Genomic DNA, 24,819 nt, shown 5'->3' on the forward strand with positions numbered 1-24,819 from the left:
TGTTGTTCAATCTGCGGGTAAAATGTAAGTTGTTTTTGAAGACTTTCTCCCTTCAGAGCATCTCATTTATGCATCTGCTTTTCCCCTGCACTGTGCTGGGGAACTATGGGTGAATACAGACGAGTAGAAGACATGCCTGCTAGAAGACAAGGAACTTCCATCAACCTAAGGAGATACAACTAATGAAAATGTAATAATAAGAGAACAAGGGAGGCAAAAATGCATTTTGTACTGGGACAGGCATAAAAATATTGAATATTAATGGCTGACATTTATATAGCACTTATTTTGTGCCAGGCACCTTGGTAAGCACATAGCAATTATTATCTCATTTGAGCTTCACAACAAGCCTGGGAGGTAGGTGTTCTTCTTGACCCCATTTTACAGAGGAGGAAACTGAGGCAAAATAAGAGATTAAGTGACTTGACCAGGGTGTCTTAGTAAGTGCCAAATTCTGACTTGGACTTGGACTCAGGTATTCCTGACTCTAGGAGTTAGCACTAGAAAATTATAACTGTTTTCAGGTGTTTAAAGATCTGTCCTGTGGAAGAGAGATTACACTGGTTCTGTCTGGTCCCAGCAGGCAGAAGCAGGAGAAAGGGTAGAGGTGGAATAGAGGCAGATTGGGGGGTTAATAGAAGGGGAAACTTCCTAAACATCCTTCAGAAGTCTTCAAGCAGAATCTAAGTGGCAACTTTTCTTTCTGTTATGGTTATAGAAGGGATTGTTCATGGAAAGCCTGGTCCCTCACAAGTCTGAAATTCTACAATTCCTCAGGAGCAAATGGAAAAGAACCCTGGACTTGAGTCCGAAGAATTGGGTTCAAACCCAGCCTCAGACTCTACCAGCTGAATAATCCGAGGCAAATCATTTAAATTGTCCAAAGTATGGCTTGAGCTACATCTAGAAAGTAACTGAGGATTCTAAAGGGCAGCTAGGTGGAGCAGGGAGGCGATAGAGCACTGGGCTTAAATTCAGGAAGTCTCATCTTCATGAGTGCAAATCTGGCCTCAGCCACTTACTAGCTGTGTGACCCTGTGTGACCCTGGCCAAGTCACTTAACCCTGTGTGCTTCCATTTCCTCATCTGTAAAATGAACTGATGAAGGAAATGGTAAACCAGTTCAGTATCTGCCACCAAGTCACTGGTGAAGGAAATGGAAAATCAGTTCAGTAAATTACAGATTTAATATTTGAAGAATAACTTGTGAATATCTACCTCCAAAGAATGTTTTGAAAAATAGAAACATTAAGACACAATCTACATATACACATCTTTTTGTCAGGTGCTATTTTCTGTGGTGTGGAGAGGGGAGAGAAGGGCCAAGATTCCTGGGAATCAATTCTGTTAAATGAAATTAAAAAAAAATAAAGGATTCCAAGGTTTATTTATTCAACCAATTCTAACTTAACAAAGAATATTTAAAATTTGCCTCAAGAACATGAAGACCAAAAGGTTTAATTACTCAAATTTACAAAGAGCTAAATCAATTGTACAAAAAATCAAGCCATTCTCCAATTGATAAATGGGCAAGGGACATGGATAGGCAGTTCTCAGCCAAAGAAATCAAAACTATTAATAAGCACATGAAAAAGTGCTCTACATCTCTTATAATCAGAGAGATGCAAATCAAAACAACTCTGAGGTATCACCTCACACCTAGCAGACTGGTTAACATGACAGCTATGGAAAGTAATGAATGCTGGAGGGGATGTGGCAAAGTGGGGACACTAATTCATTGCTGGTGGAGTTGTGAAATTATACAACCATTCTGGAGGGCAATTTGGAACTATGCCCAAAGGGTGATAAAAGACTGTCAGCCCTTTGATCCAGCCATACCACTGCTGGGTTTGTACCCCAAAGAGATAATGAAGAAAAAGTCTTGTACAAAAATATTCATAGCTGAGCTCTTTGTGGTGGCCAAAAATTGGAAAATGAGGGGATGCCCATCAATTGGGGAATGGCTGAACAAATTGTGGTATATGTTGGTGATGGAATACTATTGTGCAGAAAGGAATAATAAAGTGGAGGAATTCCATGGAGACTGGAACAACCTCCAGGAAGTGATGCAGAGCGAAAGGAGCAGAACCAGGAAAACATTGTACACAGAGACTGATACATTGTGGTACAATCGAAGGTGATGGACTTCTCCATTAGGGTCAATGCAATGTCCCTGAACAATCTGCAGGGATCTAAAAAATACTATCCACAAGCAGAGGATAAACTGTGGGAGTAAAAACACAGATGAAAAGTAACTGCTTGACTACAGGGGCTGAAGGGATATGACTGAGGAGAGACTCTAAATGAACACTCTAATGCAAATACCAACAACATGGAAATGTGTTTGAATCAAGAACACATGTGATACCCAGTGGAATTCCACGTGGGCTATGGGAGAGGTGGTGGGAGGGGGGAGGGAAGAAAAGAAAATGATCTTTGTTTCCAATGAATAGTGTTTGGAAATGACCAAATTAAAAAAAAAAGAACATGAAGACCAAAGATCTTTAGTCTCACTAAAAACAACAGGGCAGGGCAAGCTCCTGTCCCAAGGTAAAACCTAGACCTCTAACCTAATCCAGACTTGCTATTCAGTTAAGACAACTAACAAAGCCTCCTCCCAGGCACCCTCTTGATTTGGATGGCATCAGACTGATTTCCAACAAATCCTAGAAAAGAGAAGCTTCTCAGCTGATGGATAAACATGTATGGGACCTTTTAGGGTTATGGGAATGGCTCAGAATTCAACAGTTCCAGGTAGCCTGCTCACAACAGAAGTAGCATCTGGAGAGACAATGGGCAGAAGTGGAGGAGAGAGGAACAACTTTCTCTTTATTATGCCACAAATAATCAGAAATCAAAAGAAATCACCTAAAGTCCCCTCCCTCAGCAGCCTCTAAACCAGCCTGAAGACACCGCCCAGCTAGCAGGTGCCTCTGACTCCAGAGGGCTCTATCCTCCTCACTGACGGGGTGCAGCTAGAGAAGAAACTGAGATCTTTCTTCTTCTCCCCTGAAGCCTTGTTTTCCTGGGAGACAGCCACAGGTCTGGTCTCTAAGGGGCAGGTGAAGGAATCCTCTTCCTTAGCTTTGTGACGGACAACACTTGGCCCATATCCTACACCTCTCAAGGGATCTTGTTATTGGGAATAACACAGAGGGAACTGAAGAAGCTCAGTCCCAGAGTCACTTCTGTGGGATCCTCTGACTTGAAGGAGCCTTCCTCAGAGGTCTGGGTCTACACTGTAGGATGTATCCACCTCCTGCTCTTGGATCCTACCTTCATGGGGTCACAGATATAGTCTGTATGAAGGTGTAGACTTAGGCATCACATAACCACTTGGTAACTCTTTGGATGGTTTCACTAAATGAGATATAAATATCTAGAAAACTCAGCCTATGACTTGGTTAATTCTATTTTTTAACTAAAAGATGATAACAGAACTTACATTCGTATTTGAAGCCTGAATTGATTAACCTTTTTCAGAACTCTTACAAGGATTATCTTTTTTTTTTTTTAATCTGTTTTACAGGCTCACCTCTTTGGTGTATTACTGGCAGTTACAGGAAACTTAATCATCAGCATTTCGCTCAACATACAGGTATGAAAAATATTCTTGTAATTTAGTGGTTTTATTTCCTTTAAGTTTATTGCTTCAAGTTTCCTTCCCAGACCTTCCTTCTGGGAGATTATGCAGGTTATGAAGTCTTTTTGGAAAGCATACATTTGCAGACCACATGGGTTTTCATTTTTCCCTTTTTTCAAACACTTAAGAAAACTAGACTAAAATCATATGGTTTCCCCCCTCTTTTTTTTTAAAGGAAAACTTATGGAAGGTAAAGCAGAGATTTGAATCAAACCCTGAACTACTTATATTTTGAGACCTTGGACAAGTCAAATGACTTCCTCATCTGTAAAGTGAGAGAGTTGAACAAGATGGTCTTTAAGGTTTCTTTTGGCTCTAACATTTTCTATTTCCTGGGACCCCAGAATGAACTATTCTCATTTGCTCAACCCTGAACTAAATGTAAATCTATTTTTTTAATAGCCTCATTACCCAAACTCTAACATTGTAATTATGTACTCAGTGTACCAGTTTGAATGTTTGAATTCATAAGTCAATCAAGAAGCATTTTACCTGGCCTCAGTCACTTCCTAGCTGTGTGACCCTGGGCAAGTCACTTGACTCCCATTGCCTAGCCCTTACCACTCTTCTGCCTTGGAGTCAATACACAGTATTGACTCCAAGACAGAAGGTAAGGGTTTAAAAAAAACACCAAGTGCCTACTATGTGCTAGGCATCTGCTATGGGTTGCCAAGAGGGGAGTGAACAAGTAATAAGTGCCTGCTCTGTGCCAGAGACTGTCCTGAGCACTATACAAATATTATCTCATTTTGTATCAAAGAGTATGCAAAGACAAAAAAGACAAAGCAAACAAATGAAAAAAGATCTCTGCTCACAAGGAACTTAGAATTCATTCAGGGCAGACAACATCTAATGGGAATATGGCATAGTAAATAGGCAGCTAGGTTGCATAATGGTTAGAGTACTAAGCTTAGAGTCAGGAAGATTAATTTTCCTGAGTTCAAATTTCACCTCAGACCCTTACTAGCTGGGTGATCCTGGGCAAGTCACTTCACACTTTTCAGTTTCCTCATCTGTGAAATAAGCTGGAGAAGCAAATAGCAAACCATTCCAGTATCTATGCCAAGAAAACCCCAGAGTCACAAAGAGTTGAATATGAGGAGCAGCTAGATGGCTCAGTATATTGAGAGCCAAGCTTACAGCTGGAAGGTCTTGGGTTCAAATATAACCTCAGAAACTTCCTAACTATGTGACCCTGGGCAAGTCACTTATCCCCACTGTCTACCCCTTTCCACTTGTCTGCCTTGGAGCCAATACACAGCATTGATTCTAAGGTGGAAGGTAGGGGACTTTTATCAACAATAACCTATTCAGATGTCTTAAGGACAATTATTTTAGCAGAAATGTGGAGAATGGATTGGAGTGGAGAGAGAAGAGACCACTGTCCAATTGTGAGGTGATGTAAAAAAGTACTGGACTTGCAGTCAGGAAAGTCGTGGGTTCTACCCCTACTTCTCCTACTTATTAGCCAAGTAATCATGAGAAAAGAATTACTTCTCAGAGCCTCAGTTCTTTCATCTGTAAATTTATATCTATGTGATAGGGCTATGGTAAGACAAATGCTCTGGAATTTTTAAAGAACTTGAGAAATGTGAATTGTTATTCAAGAAATAGAAAACATAAAAAGACTCTTTTTTTTTGTAATCTCAATCTAAAATCACCTTTTAAAAACTGATATAAGATGCTTTCACTTTGTTAAAAAACATTCTTATTGACATTCCTAATTCTCTCCAGAAATATTCTCACCTGAAACTGGCACATCAAGGAAGCCAAAATCCCTACTTCAGAAGTATCTTGTGGTGGTGTGGGAGCCTCCTGATGGTAATTGGGGAGACAGGGAACTGTGTAGGCTATGGATTGGCACCCGTTACTCTCATCGCACCTTTAGGCTGCTTATCTGTTGCAGGTAAGACATTTTTCTCTATTTTTAAATGAAAAATTTAGCCCTAATATTCAAAACTCAAGAGAAATCTTTGTCATTTAGTTGTTTTGTAGGCTTGTCCAGCTCTTTGTGACCCCATTTGGGGTTTCCTTGGCAAAGATACTGGAGTGGTTTGCCATTTCCTTTTCCAGCTCTTTTTTTTTAACCCTTACCTTCCATCTTGGAGTCAATACTGTGTATTGGCTCCAAGGCAGAAGAGTGGTAAGGGCTAGGCAATGAGGGTCAAGTGACTTGCCCAGGGTCACACAGCTGGGAAGTGTCTGAGGCCAGATTTGAACCTAGGACTTCCCGTCTTCAGGCCTGACTCTCAATCCACTGAGCCACCCAGCTGCCCCCTCCAGCTCATTTTACAAGAGTAATCACTTCTACACAAAAGGATCACTGCCTCTGATTTCTGATTTCATGGCTTAGTCAGTAGTCATGACTTCTCATTGAGTTATCAGTCACGAGTGAATTTGCTTTCTCAAAGAATCCCAGAATCAGAGGGGATCTTAGAAGGCAGAAAATCAGAAAAGCATAGGTTTAGAGCTGAAAAAAATCCAATCTAACTTCCCTTTTTTTCTAGATGAAGAAACTGAAATCCAGAAAGGTGGACAACTTTTCCATTTTGACTCAGGAGGTGTCAGAGGTTGAATTCAAACCCAAGACCTCAGACTCAAAATCCAGTAATGAATGTTTTCCATAACATTCATGGCAACTAGATAGTCTCCAATCTATATTTAAATACCTCTACTGTTAACAGTACTGACTTCCTTATGAAGGAACCTGTTTTACTGGGGGCCACTAGGTGGCTCAATGGTTTGCTGGGCTGGAAGTCAGGAAGATCTGAGTTCAAATTCAGCCCTGGGTAAGCCACTTAACCTGTTTGCCTCAATTTCCTCAACTGTAAAAGGAGAATTATATTAGCACTTGCCTCACAAGGTTGTTATGAGGATCAAATGAGTTAATATTTGTAAAGCATTTAGCACAATGTCTGGCATATAGCAGATGCTATATAAAGGTTAGCTATTATTATTGAAGCCACTCGGGTTTATTAGAAAATTCTTCCTTACACTGAGTTGAAGTCTGGTTTCCTGTTCCTGGGTGGTACAGGAGCGAATTAGAATAAATTTATTATCTCTTCCAAATGTTAGCCCTTCATATTTTAAAATTAAACATTTTATTCAACAGTTAACAATGAAGGGGGAAGCTAAGGGGCTCAATAGATAGAGAAACAAGCCCAGAAATGGGAAATCTTTGGTTCAAGTTTGACCTCAGACACTTCCTAGCCGTGTGACCCTGGGCAAGTCACTTGACCCCCATTGCCTAGCCCTTACCACTCTTCTGCTTTAGAAGTATATAATATTGATAGCATCAATTTATAATATTGATTCTAAGATGGAAGGAAGGGTTTTTTTTTTAAGTTAACATTGGACATCAGTATAATCAATAGTGTCAGAGGAGCAGCATGATGCTATGAAAAGAGTACTGAACTTGGAGACATAGGCTGTGATCTTGAACCCTGACTCTGCCATGTGACTGGACAAATCACTTAACCTTTCCAGGATTCAGTTTTTTCATCTATAGATAAAGAGGTTGGACTAAATGAAGCCTAACAATCACTTTCTGATCCCAATATATAATAGTTTTTAAACAAAACTTGCTTAATAACTATTTACATTTAGATTAATTTCAGCATAGAGCCTAACAATTTTTCAGTTACTTTTTCTAAATCTTCCTTTGTCTATTCATTTTCTTTTATCTTTCCTCTCCTAGGGAATGAACTCCCTTTATATATTAAAAGATTGGTGCCAAGACTACCCCTTTCTCCCCTCACCCTAGATCTTTAAAAGATGGGATGGAAGAAACTTGAGAGGTTACCTTGTCCCCCCCCCCTCATTTCACATATGACAAAACTGAAGCCTAGAGGCGTTAAGGTCACACAGGTAGAAAATGAAAGGGGCAAGATTTGAATACCAGACCTCTGATTCCAAAGCCAGTGATCTTTCCACTATACCCAAGATACCTGAGAAGGGAAATTAGAAAGAAGCAGGCTAAAGATCCCCATTTCCTAACACCAACAAGGTTTCAAGTCTCCTTATTCATAGTCACTATTCTGATCCATCATTATTCATGAAACTTAATGGAATTTTTTAATTGGACTTTCTGGTGTTACTTTTAAAATGCAAATTTAATCTTTTCCATCCTTTATGTCCCTGGTTTATTTTTTGTCAGTGAAACTTAAATAGGTTGGTTTCATGGTCTGATTTTTAGTTTCTGATTCTTGGAAATTAACATCAGCATCATTCGTGAAATAGTTACAAAAATCCCTCGCTTTGGAATTAAGCAATTATTTCACTTCATGTTAGGTTTGGTTAAACCAGGTTTAAATTTTAAACATATTGGAACGTACTGCTTGAACATTCAAAAGCTATTCTTCCCTGCATATATCTTGATGTCACTTTTTATTAGGTCAGGAAAATTTGAAATTGACCATGTTGTGATGGTTATAGTCTAGTTTCTAAATCCTTTTCTTTCAAAGAGTTTCATCTGTGCTCATTTGAAGTGATTTCCCAAGTACCCTAATAAGAGAAAATGAAATGTCTCTAAATGTCAAAAGAGAAAACTAGTTTCCTAAGCCCACTTCAAGTCAACAACGTCTTCTGAGGTTTCTCTGCATCTGCTGCCATGGAAACATTGTATTTCTATGTCTCTGTAAAATTTAGAGCCTTCTTTGATATGGTAACAAACCAAGAGAGATGGCTTCTGCCTTCTGTTAACAGAGACAGAAAAAAAATGTGGTGATGTGTTTGATTTTAAGATTTTGAAAATGTTTCTTATATACTTTTGTTTTTCTGCAGAGCAGGATTTTATTCAGCTCCCTAAAACAAAACACAATACAGACCCAAGTGTCTTGGGTAAATTCACAGGTTATCTAAGAAGTTATTATTTATGAGCATTCTGATTAAATGAATAAATGAGGGCATTTCTCACTTGCTCTATTCTTTAGCTCCTAGGCAACCGAATACCCTTGACATTTTTTTTTCGTTCAAAGAACCTCAGAAAAGAGAAATGAAAAAAATGTTTTATTGTCAACGTTGGTTCTTCTCCAAGCTCCATCTATTCTTGAAATCCGGTGTGGGGGCTTTCTACAATACAATTCTGTTTGCTTGTTAGAGGCAGCTTATTGTGGTGGGGTGCCAGCCTCAGAACAAGGAAGAAGGGAATTTAAGTTCTACTTGTATGTCATATTAGCTGGGTTACCCTGGACAAGTTAGACTCTCAGGGTTCTGAGAAACTCTCCAACACTAAATGAGTGGACAAGTGTTGAATTACATAGCAGAGGAAGTTTCCTCAATTAGACAGATAGATTAGATAGATACATAGATATGTATGTATATGCATTTACATACACATATAACATATATATATACACTAAAATAATATATAATTTCCCTATATTTAACATGAAGTATGGGGTGGTGGAGAAAACATCAGATTTATCATCAGAAAATCTAGACTTAAATCCTAGATGTTTTACCTTTTGTAACCTGTGTAACCTTGGACAAGTAACTTGACCTCTCTGGGTCTTCCTTAATTTCCTCTCTATAAAGAGAAGAGGTTGGATGACAAGATGAGAGGTGTCAAATGTCCTCCGACTGCTTGCTACTTACATAACTCATTAGTGCTTGTTTGGTCATTTTTTTCTGCCCTACCCAACTTTTTGTGACCCTATTTGGGGTTTTCTTGGCAAAGGCACTGGAATGGTTTGCCATTTCTTTTTCCAGATTATTTTACAGATGAGGAAAAGGAGGCAAAAAGGGCTAAGTAGATTGCCCAATGTCACACAGTAAGTGTCTGAGGTCAGATTTGAACTTAAGTCTTCCTGACTCCTATGTATGTATAATATACATATGCACAAGGAGGACCCCCATCCATGGGAATATATTCCCAGACCTACCAACTGAAACCATGGATAGAAGTGAATACCCTCTGACCGCCATATGTATGTATTCTTTCTCCCTGCTTCTGCCTGTTGGCCAGGTGCTCCATGGCCTTCCCACCAACCTCCCACCAACAAAATCCTAAAAAATAGTGAAAGTGGCAGCAGAAAAGACAGCTTCCAGGGATAGATCATGATAGACAACTTTTGGCACTTCATGAGTGGACTTCCACAGAATTGGACTGTGGGTGACCCAAACCACAGAGAGGGAAACTGTGGATAAGTAGACCCAACTGTCTGCACATATAATTTGCTCATACAAGATGTCCAAGTGTCGTAGTGCAATTCTAAGCTTTAATAGCTGAGTCCATGATGGTGTGTGGATGTGGTTATTGTTCTCACTGCTAGAATGTATGAGGAAATCCCAGGGTAGAAATGGCCCTCAGAATACCATTCAGCAGCTCCTCTGTATTTTGTTATAGGGACACCTGAAGCAGAGTGTTTGAATGACTTATTTATGTTTGTGCAGCTTAATAAATCAGAGGTCAGACTTGAATTCAGGTCTTCCTGATTTCAAGATCATCACTCAATCCACTATGCAAGACTATACTGCCTCTGAGAGGATATAATAATAATAACCAACACTTACCTGGTGTTTTGAAGTCTGCAAAACAGTTGATAAACATTTTCTCATTTAAACCCTACAAGGTAGACACTGTTATCCCAGTTTTACTGATGGGGAAACTGAGGCTTAGAGAAGTCCATCAATTGGCTTGTTGTCACATTGCTAGGAGGGATTGGAACCTAGATTTTCCTGACTCCTGGTCCAGTATGCCATTCACTGGGCTACATTGCCCATCTACTAAAAACAAACAAACAAATAAATAAAAAACTTCACCAAATACTAGGTCACCTTTTAGAGCTATAAAGAATATATAATTTAATCCTGAATGATTTGGACTTAAGACTCAAAAAGATTCACTCACATAGCATGAAATGTTTTATCTGACTAAATTATTCCTCCAGGGACACAATTATTTTTTGAAATAAACTCATATGTTCATTTGCCATAATGTTAATAGTGTATTTATTGCTATTACTACTAAAAGTTAAAATTTTTTTAGATTCCAAATCAATAGTACCTACCTCCCAGGGTTGTTGTGAGGATCAAATGAGATGTTTCTAAAGAGCACAGTCCCTAGCATATAGCAGGTGTAATATAAATATTTGATCCTAACTCTCCCTTCTCCTCCCTTTTTGACCCTAGGGGAAATTAAATTAATTGTAAATAAGTATAATTAATTAATACTATTAAAATAATAAGCCAGGGAGCAACTCCATAGTATTGATTCTAAGATGGAAGGTATGGGTTTGGAAAAATAATAAGACAGTGTGGTATAGGGGGGGAAAGCTAGGTGGCACAGTGGATAGAGTAATGAGATTGGAGTCAGGAAGCCTCATCTTTCTGAGCTCAAATCTGACCTCAGGTACTTCCTAGCTTTGTGGTCCTCTTTGCCTCAGTTTCCTCATTTGTTAAATGAGCTAGAGAAAGAAATGACAAACCACTATAGTATCTTGGCCACAAAAATGCCAAATGGGGTCATGAAGAGCTGGACAAAACAATGTAGTATGGCAGAAAGAGTTTGAGTCAAGAGATTTGGATTCAAGTTTGGTCCCAGCATTTACTAGCTGTGTTATTGACTAGGCAAGTTATTTCACCTCTCCCATTCTTGCTTTCCTCCTGTTTAAAATGAGGAAAATTATATTATTTACCTCCCATCATCTTTGGGTCAAATGAGATAGAATATATTATATGAAAGCACATTTCATTCTTAAAACCCTCTTTACATTTAAGCTGTTACTAATGAGAAAGCACCCATGTTGTCATGGGAAATCTCATTCTAACCAGCTTCGCAGGGGGCATCCACATTCTTTCTTTGTAGTGGAATTCTGTCAGAAAGTAACTGGACCAATTTGGAATATGGTTGGATTGAGTTAAACGTAAGGGAATGGGCTGCCTGGACAAGGGGATGAGGAGAAGAGAAAGGACAGATGACTAACGGGTCTTTTCCATCTCTCATTTCTATGGCACTATGGTTTTTGCCCAAATTGAAAATCATGATGGGGAATATATGTTGTTTTATATATTTCTCCTAGTTGGTTGTTCCGTGGTGAAGCTGTAAACTAAAATGGGCCTGTAATCCATTAGATGATGGTCACAGGACAGCCAAAAAGCCCTTGTGAGGCCTTTTCAGAATTCCAGAGACGCCGTCTCAAGCAGAAATTTTCTCCTCCAAGATTTTTATTAGAAACAAATGAAAGAAAACATAAACAGACCAATGAATGGGTGACCTGTAGAGTTACATGATCCTGGATGCAGGCTAATTATCCATGTCCTTTGAGAACACCATGCTTGGTGCCAGCCTGGATGCGTTCCTTAAAACTCTCAAAACCTCACCGGATGCTTGTTCCAGGGACACTTGACATGGAAGCTTAATTTAATGTTAGAAATATGCAGTTCCCCTCCCTTTCCTCAGTGGTTTGCCATGCTGTCTGGTTTAGCACATTTGTCCCCAAACCAGCTTAAGTTAAATGTCCAGGATAAAATTTTTATTCTGCAGTTAATCACGCACGCCCAACATGAGGCATTCCTTAGTTGTGGAGTTAGTTACTGAAAATAGCCATGTAACAGAACTTCTGAAAAGCTTTATCTAGGACTTCATGCTTTGGCTCATTTTTTTAAAGCTCCCTTCTATAGAAGTTATGAAGAATAAATAGAATCCAATTAATTTAGTGGAATGGTAGAAGGGAATCTGTTCTTTCCTTTTTTTTCTTTTTTAGTGTCTTCAAGATGATAAATGTCATGTCTGCAAAAGTAGTTGAAGAATAATAGTTTAAGTATATCATCATAGAGGGATTAGTTGAAGGAACAGGAAATATTTAACCTGAAGGAGAAAAGATTTAGAATATGGAAGTTATCGTCAAGATTTGAAAGACCATCATGTAGAAGAGGGATTCGACTTGTTCTTCTGGGTCCCAGGAGGCAGAACTGGATGTGGTGGATAGGAGCTGTAGAGTAACAATTTTAGAGATGATCCTCTTTTCCCTCTGCTTGTTGATTTATTTGCAATTTATCCTGAATATAGTTTATTGTACTTAGAGGTTTGCATGTTGTCTTCCCCATTAGACTGGGAATCCCTTGAAAGTAGGGACTCTCTTTTACCTTTCTTTTTCTCCCTAGTGCTTAGCACAGTGCCTGCCACATAATAAATACTTAATCAGTTTATTGACTACCTGACTGATGAAAGGAAAAACTTTCAAGCAACCAAAACTGTCTAAAAGTAGAAAAAACAAGTTGCCTTGGGAGATAATGGACTTCCTCTCACTAGAACTCCTCAAGATAAGTTTGTCAGATATTTTATAGTGAAGTTTCTTTTTTTTTTTAATTTTAATCCTTACCTTCTGTTTTAGAATTTATACTAAGTTTCAGTTCCAAAGCAGAAGAGTAGTCATGACTAGGCAATTGAGATTACAAGATTTGCCCAGAGTCACACAGCCAGAAAGTGTGTGACTGTTTTCCAAATTTGAACCCAGGATTTCCCATTCATCTCCAGGCCTGGCACTCTATCCCCTGAGCCCCCTAACTGCTCTTGGGTTTTTCATATATGAATTGGACAAAATGGTTGTTGAAATCCTTTCCAACTCTGAAATTCTGTGATTTTGTAAAGGAGGTTATATTTTATTTCAATAGGTAAATTACCAAAGAACAGTGGTAAATCTCAGCCGCCTTTAGTGAATGATGTTAGTGGCCCTATTTTTCCATGAATTTTTGCCATGAATTTCATGGTGTTTTCATTTCTACCCATTTGGGTGGTACAGGCATCTCTGTGTGTGCAGGACTATATTTTCTAAAGCTGCCTTATGCCCAAAAAACCCTAACTTGATTAAAATGTATTCTCATTTTAGAATGCATTTTAATTGACTTCATTTCTTCCTAAAGGCCTAAATTTGAAACAAGGGAATGAATGATATTTGTGGAGCAGTACATAAATAAAATTAAAGTTGATTGGGCCTGTAAGTATGTTCAGTGTGCTAGAGTATTTGAAGTTTGATTGTGGTTGACATGAAAGTGTTTCGTGGTTTACTTTTCAGCAGCACACTGAAGTCCCTATTATAAGTGGTCAGAAACCGCAAGGGAGATATTTACATGTACGAGCTATTTGTAGCATCATTACATAAATATGTTCTTTTCATTTCAGGGGGTATTTTTTTTTTGAAAGAAGATTTCTTTGGCTTTCACAATTCGGCTTTGTCTTTTGCTTTCTCAGATTCTAAACAATGAGCCAAAATATCAGGGAACAGAAATTAATGAGACTTTCATCAAAACTCTAAAGCAATGCACTCGTGTTTGAGGGGCTCTCTCATTTCTGAAAATACTTAAAAATGTTCTATAGTTGGGTTAAAAAAGCTTAAAATGTTGATAAAATTTTCCCTTCCAAGAGACCTGCACATATACACAGGAAAAGTTGCTAAGCTCACATCTAAAAAATAGTGAATTTTTAAATTTTGATTTCTTAACAGGAATATCTTTTGATTTCCTTTAAAAGGGTCTCTAGGAAGCAGCTGGATAGCTCAGTGGATTGAGAGCCAGGCTTAGAGATAGGAGGTCTTATGTTCAAATCTGGCTTCAGACACTTCTCAACTCTGTGACCCTGGGCAAGTCACTTGACCCCCATTGCCTAGCCCTTACCACTCTTCTGCCTTGGAACCAATAGACAGTATGGACTCCAAGATGGAAGGTAAGGGTTTTAATAAAAAAAAAATTAAAAAGGGTCCCTAGAATTAGAAGTACATTTGGGACCTTCATCACCTAGAAATTCTCAGAAAAGATATCCTGGATAAAAAAAGTGGGTTATTACTACAGCAATTACTGTCTCTCAAACTGGCTCTCTATCCCTCTCATTACAGTGACTATTCCAAAACTTCTTGTCTCTCATCAAGCCTCCCATGGCAATCTTTTCCCCAATCATCTCAACTGAGGATTTTATTTTACCTTTCACCAAAAAAACTGAGGCTGTTTACTGAGAGTACCCTCTTCTGCCTTACTCTGACATCATCCCCCATTATTTCCTCCTCATTCCAGCCTCTTATTAGGACTAGGTGATTCTTCTTCTTGAAAAGTTCTTATCCTCTCTACATGTACCCTTGATTCTATCACCTCCTATCTTCTTCACCAAATTATTCCTATTATCCTCATTTTCTCTCTAATTTTCTCCCTTCTCTGTTCTGGCTCTTCCCCTGCTATCTGCAAGCATATCCTTTCTCTCCTATCCTTAAAAAAAATTTTTTTTAAACTTCACTTCATCCTACCTTCCCCACTGACAATAATCTTTTATATTTCTATCCCCTTCTTAGTTAAACTCTTTGAAAAAGCCACTTTTGGTATCAATTACATGTAATAACAAGGACCTCCACTCTTTTCACTTTCCTCTAGACTTTCTTATCTATTTATCCAATGGAACTGCTCTCTCCATCATAATCAAAGATCTCTCTCTCTCTCTCTCTCTCTCTCTCTCTCTCTCTCTCTCTCTCTCTCTCTCTCTCTCTCTCTCTCTCTCTCTTTCTCTGTCCTCTGTCTGTCTCTGTCTCTTTCTGTCTCTCTCTGTCTCTGTCTCTGTGTCTCCCTGTCTGTCTCTGTCTCTGTCTCTGTCTCTGTCTCTCTCTTTCTCTGTCCTCTGTCTGTCTCTGTCTCTTTCTGTCTGTCTCTCTCTGTCTCTGTGTCTCCCTGTCTATCTCTGTCTCTGTCTGTCTCTGTCTCTCTCTCTGACTCTCTGTCTCTGTCTGTCTCTCTCTCTATCTATCTCTCTGTGTGTCTCTCTCTCTGTGTCTCTCTGTCTGTCTCTGTCTCTCTGTCTCTGTCTCTCTCTCTCTTTCTCTATCTTTCCCTCCCTCCCTCCCTCTCCCCCTTAGCTTCTGTCTTAGACTAAGTATTGGTCCCAAGGCAGAAGAGCCTTAAAGGATGGGCAATTTAAGTTAAGTGACTTGCCCAGGGTCACACAGCTAGGAAGAGTCTAAGGACAGATTTGAACCAGACCTCCTGTCTCTAAGCCTGGTTCTCAGTTCACTGAGTCACCTAGAGACCCCTGACTAAGGATCTTTTCATGAATTGTCCAATCTTGTGGCCTCTTTCCCTTTTTAAATTTTGAATTTTTCTCAATTACATATACAAATATTTTTAACATTTATTTTGTGTTTAAAATTCTCTCCCTCTCTCCCTTCCCTTCCTCTCCTTAAGAAGGCAAGCAATTTGTTGTAGATTATACATGTGCAGTCATGCAAAACATATTCCCATATTAGCTGTGTACAAAAGAAAACAGACAAAAAATAAAGAAAAAATTTTAAAAGTATGCTTTGATCTACATTCAGACTCCATCAGTTCTTTTTGGAGGTAGAGAGCATTTTTCATCATCATCATGAGTCTTTCAGAATTTTCTGGGATCATTGCATTACTGAGAATAGCTAAGAATCCTGTCTTGATCTCTCTGGAGCATTTGACAGTGTCATTCATTCACCTTCAATCTGGGCTCCATACTCAAAGCCTTTTCAACTTGGTAGGGCTTGCTAAACAAGAATTGCTTCCTGCTGGCCTAACCTTCAAGAGCCCATGGTCACCTCTGTCCTAGGATGAAATATTAGAATAGCACTGTACTGGCTGATACTGACATAGAGTGCCAGGAGAATCAAGCAACTGTTTGCTTAATGTCCAGCACCTTTCAGATGATTCTGATCATGTCCTTGATAGGGGTGTTGGGGGAAAGGTTAAGTACATACAGTTCAAACTGGGGGACTAAGCTGGAGAAAAACCACTGTCACAGGAAAAACCACCATTTTAAAAAAATTGTTTTTAATTTTCAGAGATTTTATTTTCTCCAGTTCATGCAATAACAATTTTCAGCATACATTTCCCGAAATTGTAAGATCCAAACTGTCTCCTTCCCTCCCTTCCCTCCCCCCTCTTGCAGATGGTAAGCAATTTGATCTGGGTTATACATTTATCATACAAAACATACTTCCATAATGATCATTGTTGTAAGAGAATACTTACATAAAACCAAAACCCCAAAAATCAAACCATAAATAGACTAATATGAGAAATAGTATGCTTTGATCTGCATTCTGACTTCAACAGTTCCTTCTCTGGAGGTGGATAGCATTCTTTGTCATAAATCCTTCAGAATTGTCCTGGATCATTAGATTGCTGAGAGTAACTAAGTCTTTCACCATGGATCATTGTGTCAATATTGCTGTTACTTTGTACAGTGTTCGCCCAGTTCTATTTATTTTACTCCTCATTAGTTCACGTAGCTCTTTCCAGTATTTTCTGAAATCATACTGCTCATCATTCCTTACAGAGCACAATAGTATTCCATCATCAATATATCACAATTGGTTCAGCCATTCCCCAATTGATGAACATCCCCTCAATTTCCAATTGCCACCATAGAAAGCCCCCCAAAAAGAATATTTTTGTACAAATAGATCCTTTCCCCTTTTTTATGATCTCTTTGGGAAACAGACCCAATAGTGGTACTACAGGATCAAAAGGTATACACAGTTTTATGGCCCTTTGGGCATAGTTATAAAGTGCCCTCCAGCTTGGTTGGATTGGTTCACAACTCCATCAACAATGCATTAATGCCCCACTTTTGCCACATCCCTTCTACCATTTGTCACTTTCCTGTACTGTCATATTGGCCAATCTGATAGGTGTGAGGTGGTACCTCAGAATTGAAAAAGCAAAAAAACACTTTTTCAGAAGACCAATGAGGAAGCAGGCATTCAAAATGAGCCATTTTTGGAGCAGAGAATTTGCTTTCTTAATTACGATATTTGTTCCAAGAGTTTTGTTTTCTTGTTTTTCCTAAGAGGAAAGAGAAAGAAAAGGATTAAGCATTTATATACCACCTGCAATATCAAAAGCCAAAATGCATTTATTAAGTACCTACTATATGCCAAATGCTATGTAAAGTGATGTACAAATACAGAAAAAGAAAGAGTCCCTGCCCTCTGAGCTTACAGTCTAAAGAGGGAAGACAAAACACAAAAGAAAAAGGAGGGGGTAGGTACTGAACATGGGGACATGATGGAAAATTCCTATCAGAGAAGTATCAAGGTAATACAACCCAGGGAGAAATGAGGAACTACCTGAGATGTGGTCTCTCCTTAAATGGAGGTTGGGAGATAAGGCCCCCACCCTCTAACCAGAGAGGCAAAGGGTAGTGATGAGGTAGAATACCAAGACAAGACTGATGAGATCTGGGTTACCACAGCAATGGGCTACAGGAAACTTCAACATTAGAGAATGGGCAGGACACCCTGAGAAGGCTAGAGCCATCCCTCTTGCATGCATCCAGATTTTGGCTATTTGGCTTTTATTTATATTATTGCTTGATGATCTGACCCTGACTTCCCATACAGGAGACTTTTTAGTGTTGAGTTGTTGGTCTTTATCTCTATTCTCAGGTTGGTAACAGGAGCTTCTTGAAGGAAGAGGCTTTATCATTTTTTCTTTGAATCCCTGTTATTATCCACCTATCACCAGGCCTTTATGTGCTTGAGTGAACAAATAAATGAATGAATAACTATTTCAGTGAAAGGTCTCTTAAAAGTAAACACCTGACTGCAAGGGGAAGAGATCCTTTACTCGTCAGATTTAATTACATTATAATATTTTCTGAACCCAATCTGCTTATGAAATGCAGTAACTCAGGGAAACTGACTACCATTTAATAAATAACTCCTTGGGAGTCTAGCTTTGCCCTAGAGAAAATGGTAGAGGATTGTTGTTTGTCAATACTGTTATTGTTTTTGCCTCTTTTTCTTAAGAGGATTAGCAGCATGTTCCTTTCTCTAGCTGTGCCTCTGTGAAGGATATCTTTTAATAAATCTCTTTTGAGCTTTTAAATCTTTAGGCATGATTTTCCTTTTCCATCCCTTAATACAGAAACAGAATTACTTTGTAATCCTTCATTTGGAGAGGCATCTGCCACCAAATAAAGGACCCTGCCACCTCTCTGATGTAGGCCTTTATCGTCTCACCCCTAGGTTATTTCCATAGCCTGATGATGGATGGGTCTGCCTGCCTCAAATCCCTCCTCCCTCTAATCCATCCTTTAAGCCACTAAAGGAATTTCCGGACTTCCCTAAAGGGCAGATCTGACATGTCATTCCCCTACTTACCAAACTCCATCGACTTTCTATAGCCACCAGGATGAAATGCAAAATGCTCTGGTTGGTATTTAAAGCCCTTTATGCCCCAGCCCCCTCCTACCTCTACAATCTTCTTACACCCCAATACATCTTCTTCAATCCAGTGACACTGGCCTTCTGGCTGTTCCATGAAGGAGACACTCCATCTTTCAGCTCCAGGCATTCCTTTGGCTCTCCTCCATTTCTGAAAAGCTCTCTCCTTCTCATCTCCACCCACTAGCTTCCTTGGTTTTCCTTTTGAGTCCCAACTAAAATCCCATCTTCTTTGGGAAGATTTTTCTCACCTCTCCTAATTCCTGTGCATTCTCTCTCTTAATTACTTCCTTTTTATCTTGTATATAGATTATTTGTGCATATTTGTTTACTTATTGACTCCTCTATTAGGTTGTGAGCTCCTCAATGAACAAGAACTATCTTTCCCCCCCTTTTTGAATCCTCCAGTGCTTACCACAGTGTTTAAAACATAGCAGGCACCTAATAAATATTTACTAACTTTCTGATAAGTAACTTTTCTCAAAAAAAATGATAATTGATAATTTAAAGAGAAAAATATTATCAACATCAACATTTTTTTCAGAGAATCTCCTGTTCATGTCTGTTGTTTTGGTTTTTTTTTAAACCCTAATCCTCTATCTTAGTATGTATTGGTTCCAATGCAGAAGAATGGTAAGGGCTAGGCAATAAGAGAGTTAAGTGACTTGCTCAGGGCCACACAGTTGGAAAGTGTCTGAGGTCAAATTTGAACCCAGGACCTCCCTTCTATAGGCCTGACTCAATGCACTGAGCCACCCAGCTGCCTCCATTCATGTCTTATTAATAGCAAGATTTCATGGAATAGTTTGAGAACTGAAGCTCTCAGGTGATCAAGTCAAAAGTACCATCCTTTTTGCAACGTTCAGTGGTTCCTTATCACTTGTCAAACAAAAGTTTACTTCTTCACCCATCATGTTAGTACTCTGTTTTAATATCTCTATTGAACCTCTTTCTTCAAAGCCTAATCTTCTACCTACTTCCTTTTTTCCCTAGAAAAGCATCTCTCTGCCTCCTTTGTTTAATTTTCTCACCTTGGACTCCAAGGCTGCCCAGTGCTTAGTGCAGTGCCTGGCACACAGTAGGCACTTAATAAACATTTACTGACTGACTGGCTGCCCTGAACTTATTTGATAGATTGACAACATCATTGATATTCCAAGCAAAAGGAACCAAATCCTATAAGTTTTTTCGTTCTGTGTCTACTATGTATTCCTTTTCTTAAAATCAATCCTACAAAGCCTTCTCCCTTTGGATGCCATCCCTGGAAAACTCACAAACAGCAATTACATAGACATGCATGTATATGTATGTACAATATCCATTATACACATACATGTATATGTAAATATATGTGTGTCAGTTGATTTCTATCACCACTTCAGCCCAGTTGATGAAATCACAGAAGGGACAGGTAAGAGAAACAACAGAATCTTCACGTGTTAAATAAAAGACAAAAAAGGTAACATTTGTTTATCTCATTTTGAGATTGTGAAGCACTTTTTTTGGGTGGAAGTAGAGGGGCAGCTGGCCACTAGCTGCCTGAAGATCAATCAAAGCTTTGGTGACCCTGACAGTCTAGAAGAGAGCCATATATGGAAAAAGAAGGGATTGGTCATTATCTTCTTCCTTGTATTTCTACCAGAGGTTCTCTCCTCAACCTCCATTTACTACCCCTCCATCCTCACCGGGGATTGTGGTGTCTTTCAGGGAAGCTCCTCTTCCATTAGGAGAGATAACAGCCAGGGGAACATCAGCTAGTGAGTAGCAGATCCAAGCTTAAATCTCATGTCTCCTAATTTCCAGATCCTCCATCTGAATTTTACATCAAGCCTCCTAATTAGGGAATACACTCATTTCCCATACAAAAGTGTTCTTTGGAGAGACATCATGCCTTAACGACTAGACAACTAACCTCAGAGCCTGCTTTTAAGTCCTGCCTCTGACGCATACTGGATGTGTGACACTCAGCAAATCACTTAACCTTTTAGTATAGCAGCCAACCCTCTAAGACTAAGCTTCAGAGCAAGTGCTGGTCTGCATTAGCAGAGAAAGTTCCTCAAAGAGAACTCATTATAGCAATAAGATATATCACAGATTTGGCCTCTCTCCCCTAGCCCCACAAAAAAAGAAGGTTCTTTTTCTTTAAAAAAAAAATTCTTCAACCCTCAGTGAGATGCTATGTAATTATGAGTAAATACACTTAAGGTTGGAAGCAATCTCCTTAAGCCTATTTTAAAAGAATTTGGGTTTTTAGTAGTTTGGCCTATAAAGAAGTTTAAATCAATATAGATTTTAAGGTCAATACTATATAAATGTACACTGCTTTTAGGAACCAGATGAATGAAGATACTGGACTATAATTTTAGATTTTATGAGATTATTTGCAAAAATTGGTCAAACAATTCTTTTAAACCCACCAAAACACTCGAATGCACCTGACTAGGTAGATTAAGTGGTAGCTATGTAATTAATTGTGCAGATGTGGGCAAAGCAACCAAAATGTTGTGTTAAACCCCACATTAAAAAAAAAAAAGTTAAATGAGCTTTTCCTCCCCTTAAAAAGCTTGACATTTCCTCATTTGTATCTTGGCAAATAAAGTTGAAGAGGAGAGTCAGATAAAGAGGGACAGAGACAGAGAGACCATGTAAATTTCAAGTATTTCATTTTTTGGCTTTTATGTCCCACATTTTGAGAAGAGAATAAAGGAAAATATTTTCCCTGAATAATTTCTCCATGTACACACATGGCCTCTTCCCTGCCCTTCCCCCCAACTCTCCCCCTTACCCCCCTGCAAAAAAAATTTCTCTTTGAAGTAGCAACTATCTTTCAGCCTTCTCCAACTGGACTGTTTTTTGTCTTTTCAGAACAGATCAGTTTAAATTAAAGGAGCAGCCAGATGGCTGAGTTGCAGGACCCGAGCATGACTTAGACTTCATTCCTGTTTGTCCAGCCTGGTCCAGCTCCTTTTCACAATCTTCCTTTCTGATTCCTTTTCCCTTCTTCTTCTTCTGGGTTAGAATTTCAGGACTATAGATTCCTCTAAGAACCTACAGATAACTTATCAAGGAGAAATAAATGAGCTTTAGATGGGGCTGTAATAGTACACTCTCCTCTAAAGCCATCCTTTCCAGTTATGTCTCCTGCATAAAAACAAGAAGCATAGATTTGGAAATAGAAGGGAATTTTGGGTGCCATTCAGCCCAATCTCTTCATTTTATAATGAATAAGTCAATGCCCAGAGACATGACTTATCCAAGGTCCAATGGGTTAAAAGTAAGAGAGTCAGGGTTTGAACCCAAATCCAATGCCCCTTCCACTCTGACATCTGGCTTGAATTAAACCTTGATTAAAGTCATCGATGAAGCACAGAAAGCAAACTTATAAGGGAATTAGACTCCAATTACATTTACAGATGGCCCATTCAGGTCCAACATCTACAAAGCCTTCCATCCTTCACATACTCTCTCTCTCTGTCTCTCTCTGGCTCTCTCTCTCTCTCATCTCAAAACTTTCCACCACCACCAAGCTTTCGATATTTAGCCAGGGTTTCCTTCCTGGTGTTGTTCCCCTTTTAGGTGTTTACTCCAATTTCCTGTAAACTCCCCTGGGCTAGGAACCAGCCCCTATCTAGCACAGTGACTTCCTTCCAGTGGGTACTTATAAAGAATGTGTGTGTATAATATTTATTGTTGTTATTATATATAGTATTCTAAATATTAATATATGTTATAATTATGTCATGTACATAATATCTAGTAATATATATTAAAAACAAGTTTTAATAGCACAAGACTGGGACACACTGCATATATTCTTTGAATTTACTTGACTGTGTCTTTTACATTAGTTCATCATGTAACACCTAGGTGCCCAAAAACCATTTGGTAATGACAACTTATAGGTAACTGTGGACATACATCATTATTCTTTAGTACAATAATAAGGACTAATATTTATGAAATGCTTTCAAATTGCAAAGTTCTTTATATACACTATCTCATTGAAGTCTCCTAACAACCCATAAGAAAGTCAATGTGGAGTTGTGGATAGAGAGCTGGCTTTAAAACTGTGGAGTCAGTCATTGTGTCAGTAGGAAAACATTAAGTGCCTACTTTGGGCCAGGCACTGTGCCAAGCACAGAAAGACCAAGCATGAAGACTTGGGTTCAAGCCTTGATTCTGATATATACTGGCTAGGTAACTCTGGACAAGTCACCTAACTTTTCAGTGCTCTAAGTAAGCCACTAAGACTTGAATGGCAGCAAAGGTACCTACCTCCATTGGTGGAAGGGAGTTTCCTATGCCAATGAAATTACATGTCCAGTCCTAGGTGTTACTCTCCCCATTTTACAAGTGAGGAAATTGAGGCAGAGAAGAGTTATGTGACTTGGCCAGCATCATATAACTAGTTAAATATCAGAGGCACATTTGAACCCAGATCTTGTTGACTCCAAGTCTAGCCTCCATTCATTATAATATACTGCCTCTCATTAATATGAAGGAGAAAGAATTTCAAGATTAGGATTCTTTTTATTCTTTTTAAATTTTTTTCCAGATTACATTGATGTGATTTTTTATATTTTTTTACATTTTTGTAATCCATGTTCTCTCCCTCCATCTCAGTCCTTCCTTCTCTCCAAGAAAACAGCTAATGTGATCTAGATTGTACATATGTTATCATACAGTACATATTTCTATGTCCATCATGTTGCGAAACAAGACACATATTGCTTATATTAGAGAAAAATTCATGGAGGAAATAAAATGAAGAATGGTATGTTTCAATCTGCATTCAGACTCTGTTAGTTCCTTCTGTGATGGTGGAGAGCTTTTTTATCTTGAGTCCCTTGGAGTTGTCTTGGATCCTTGCCTTATTGATGATTGTTATTGATGATTGTTAAGTCATCCAAAGTTGATCATCACACCCTATTGTTACTGTGTACAACATTCTCCTGGTTCTGCTCACTTCATTTTGCATCACTTAATAGAAGTCTTTACAGGGTGTGTGTGTGTGTGTGTGTGTGTGTGTGTGTGTGTGTGTTATCAACTTGTTTGTCATTTCTTATGGCACAATACAATCACATGCCACATTTTGTTCAGCTGTTTACCAGTTGATGGACATCCCTTCAGTTTCCAATTCTTTGCCACCACAAAAAGAGCTGCTATAAGTATTTTTGTACAAGTAGGACCTTTCCCCTATCTTTGATCTCTTTGGGATACAGACCTAGTAATAGTATTGCTAGTTCACAGAGGATGCACCGTTTCGTGGCCCTTTAGGCATGGTTCCAGATTGCTCTCCAGAATGGTTGTATCAGCTCACACCTGTAAAAATAGTGCATTAGTGTCTCATTTTTTCCTTGTGCCCTCTAATATTTATAATTTTCCTTTTTAGTCATATTAGCCAGCCTAATAGATATAACATAGTGTCTCAGGAGTTGTTTTAATGTGCATTCTCTAATTAATAGTAATTTGGAACATTTTTATATGACTAAAGATAGTTTTAATTTCTTCCTCTGAGAATTGCCTGTTCATATCCTTTGACCATTTGTCAATTGCTTTGTATTTTTATAAATTTGACTCCATTCTCTATATATTTGAGAAATGAAGCCTTTATCAGAGATGCTCGCTACAAGCATTTCCCCCAGTTTGTTGTTTGCCTTTTAATCTTAGTTGCATTGATTTTCTTGGCACAAAAATTTTTTAAATTTAATATAGTCACTTATCTGTTTTATGTCTCATGATATTCTCTACATCTTCCCTTATCCATAAGTCTGGCATGTAAACTATTTTATGTTCCTAATTTATATAAAGGTATCACCTTTATTTCTAGGTCATGTATCCATTTTGGCTTTACTTTGGTATTGGCATGAGGTCTTTGCCTAGTTTCTGCCATACTGTTTTTGGATTAGAGTTCTTAAGCTGATGCCTGTAAATTTTTTCATCTAATATAGGGTGTCCTAAAAGTCTTAGTACAATTTTTTGCTATTAGAGCTTAAAATGCTTTAAACT

At 38.6% G+C, this 24,819-nt stretch overlaps 1 protein-coding gene and 1 long non-coding RNA gene across 3 annotated transcripts in view; one reads left to right on the plus strand and one right to left on the minus strand.

Annotated features, from left to right (window-relative positions):
- Positions 1 to 24,819, plus strand: part of NIPAL2 (NIPA like domain containing 2) — a 135,180-nt gene that overhangs the window by 53,501 nt on the left and 56,860 nt on the right. For both annotated transcript variants that reach the window (XM_001379874.5, XM_007488152.3), the window contains exons 2-3: positions 3,530 to 3,598; positions 5,378 to 5,549. In XM_001379874.5, the coding sequence (XP_001379911.2) occupies positions 3,530 to 3,598; positions 5,378 to 5,549 (241 nt within the window). The remainder of the gene's footprint in view (positions 1 to 3,529; positions 3,599 to 5,377; positions 5,550 to 24,819) is intronic.
- LOC107651874 (uncharacterized) overlaps positions 16,409 to 24,819 on the minus strand; it is a 76,467-nt gene continuing 68,056 nt past the window's right edge. The window contains exon 3 of the long non-coding RNA XR_008917556.1: positions 16,409 to 17,428. This is a non-coding gene — a long non-coding RNA (uncharacterized LOC107651874). The remainder of the gene's footprint in view (positions 17,429 to 24,819) is intronic.

The sequence above is a fragment of the Monodelphis domestica genome, chromosome 3 (genome assembly GCF_027887165.1).
Source record: "Monodelphis domestica isolate mMonDom1 chromosome 3, mMonDom1.pri, whole genome shotgun sequence".
In the NCBI taxonomy this organism is placed as follows: domain Eukaryota; kingdom Metazoa; phylum Chordata; class Mammalia; order Didelphimorphia; family Didelphidae; genus Monodelphis; species Monodelphis domestica.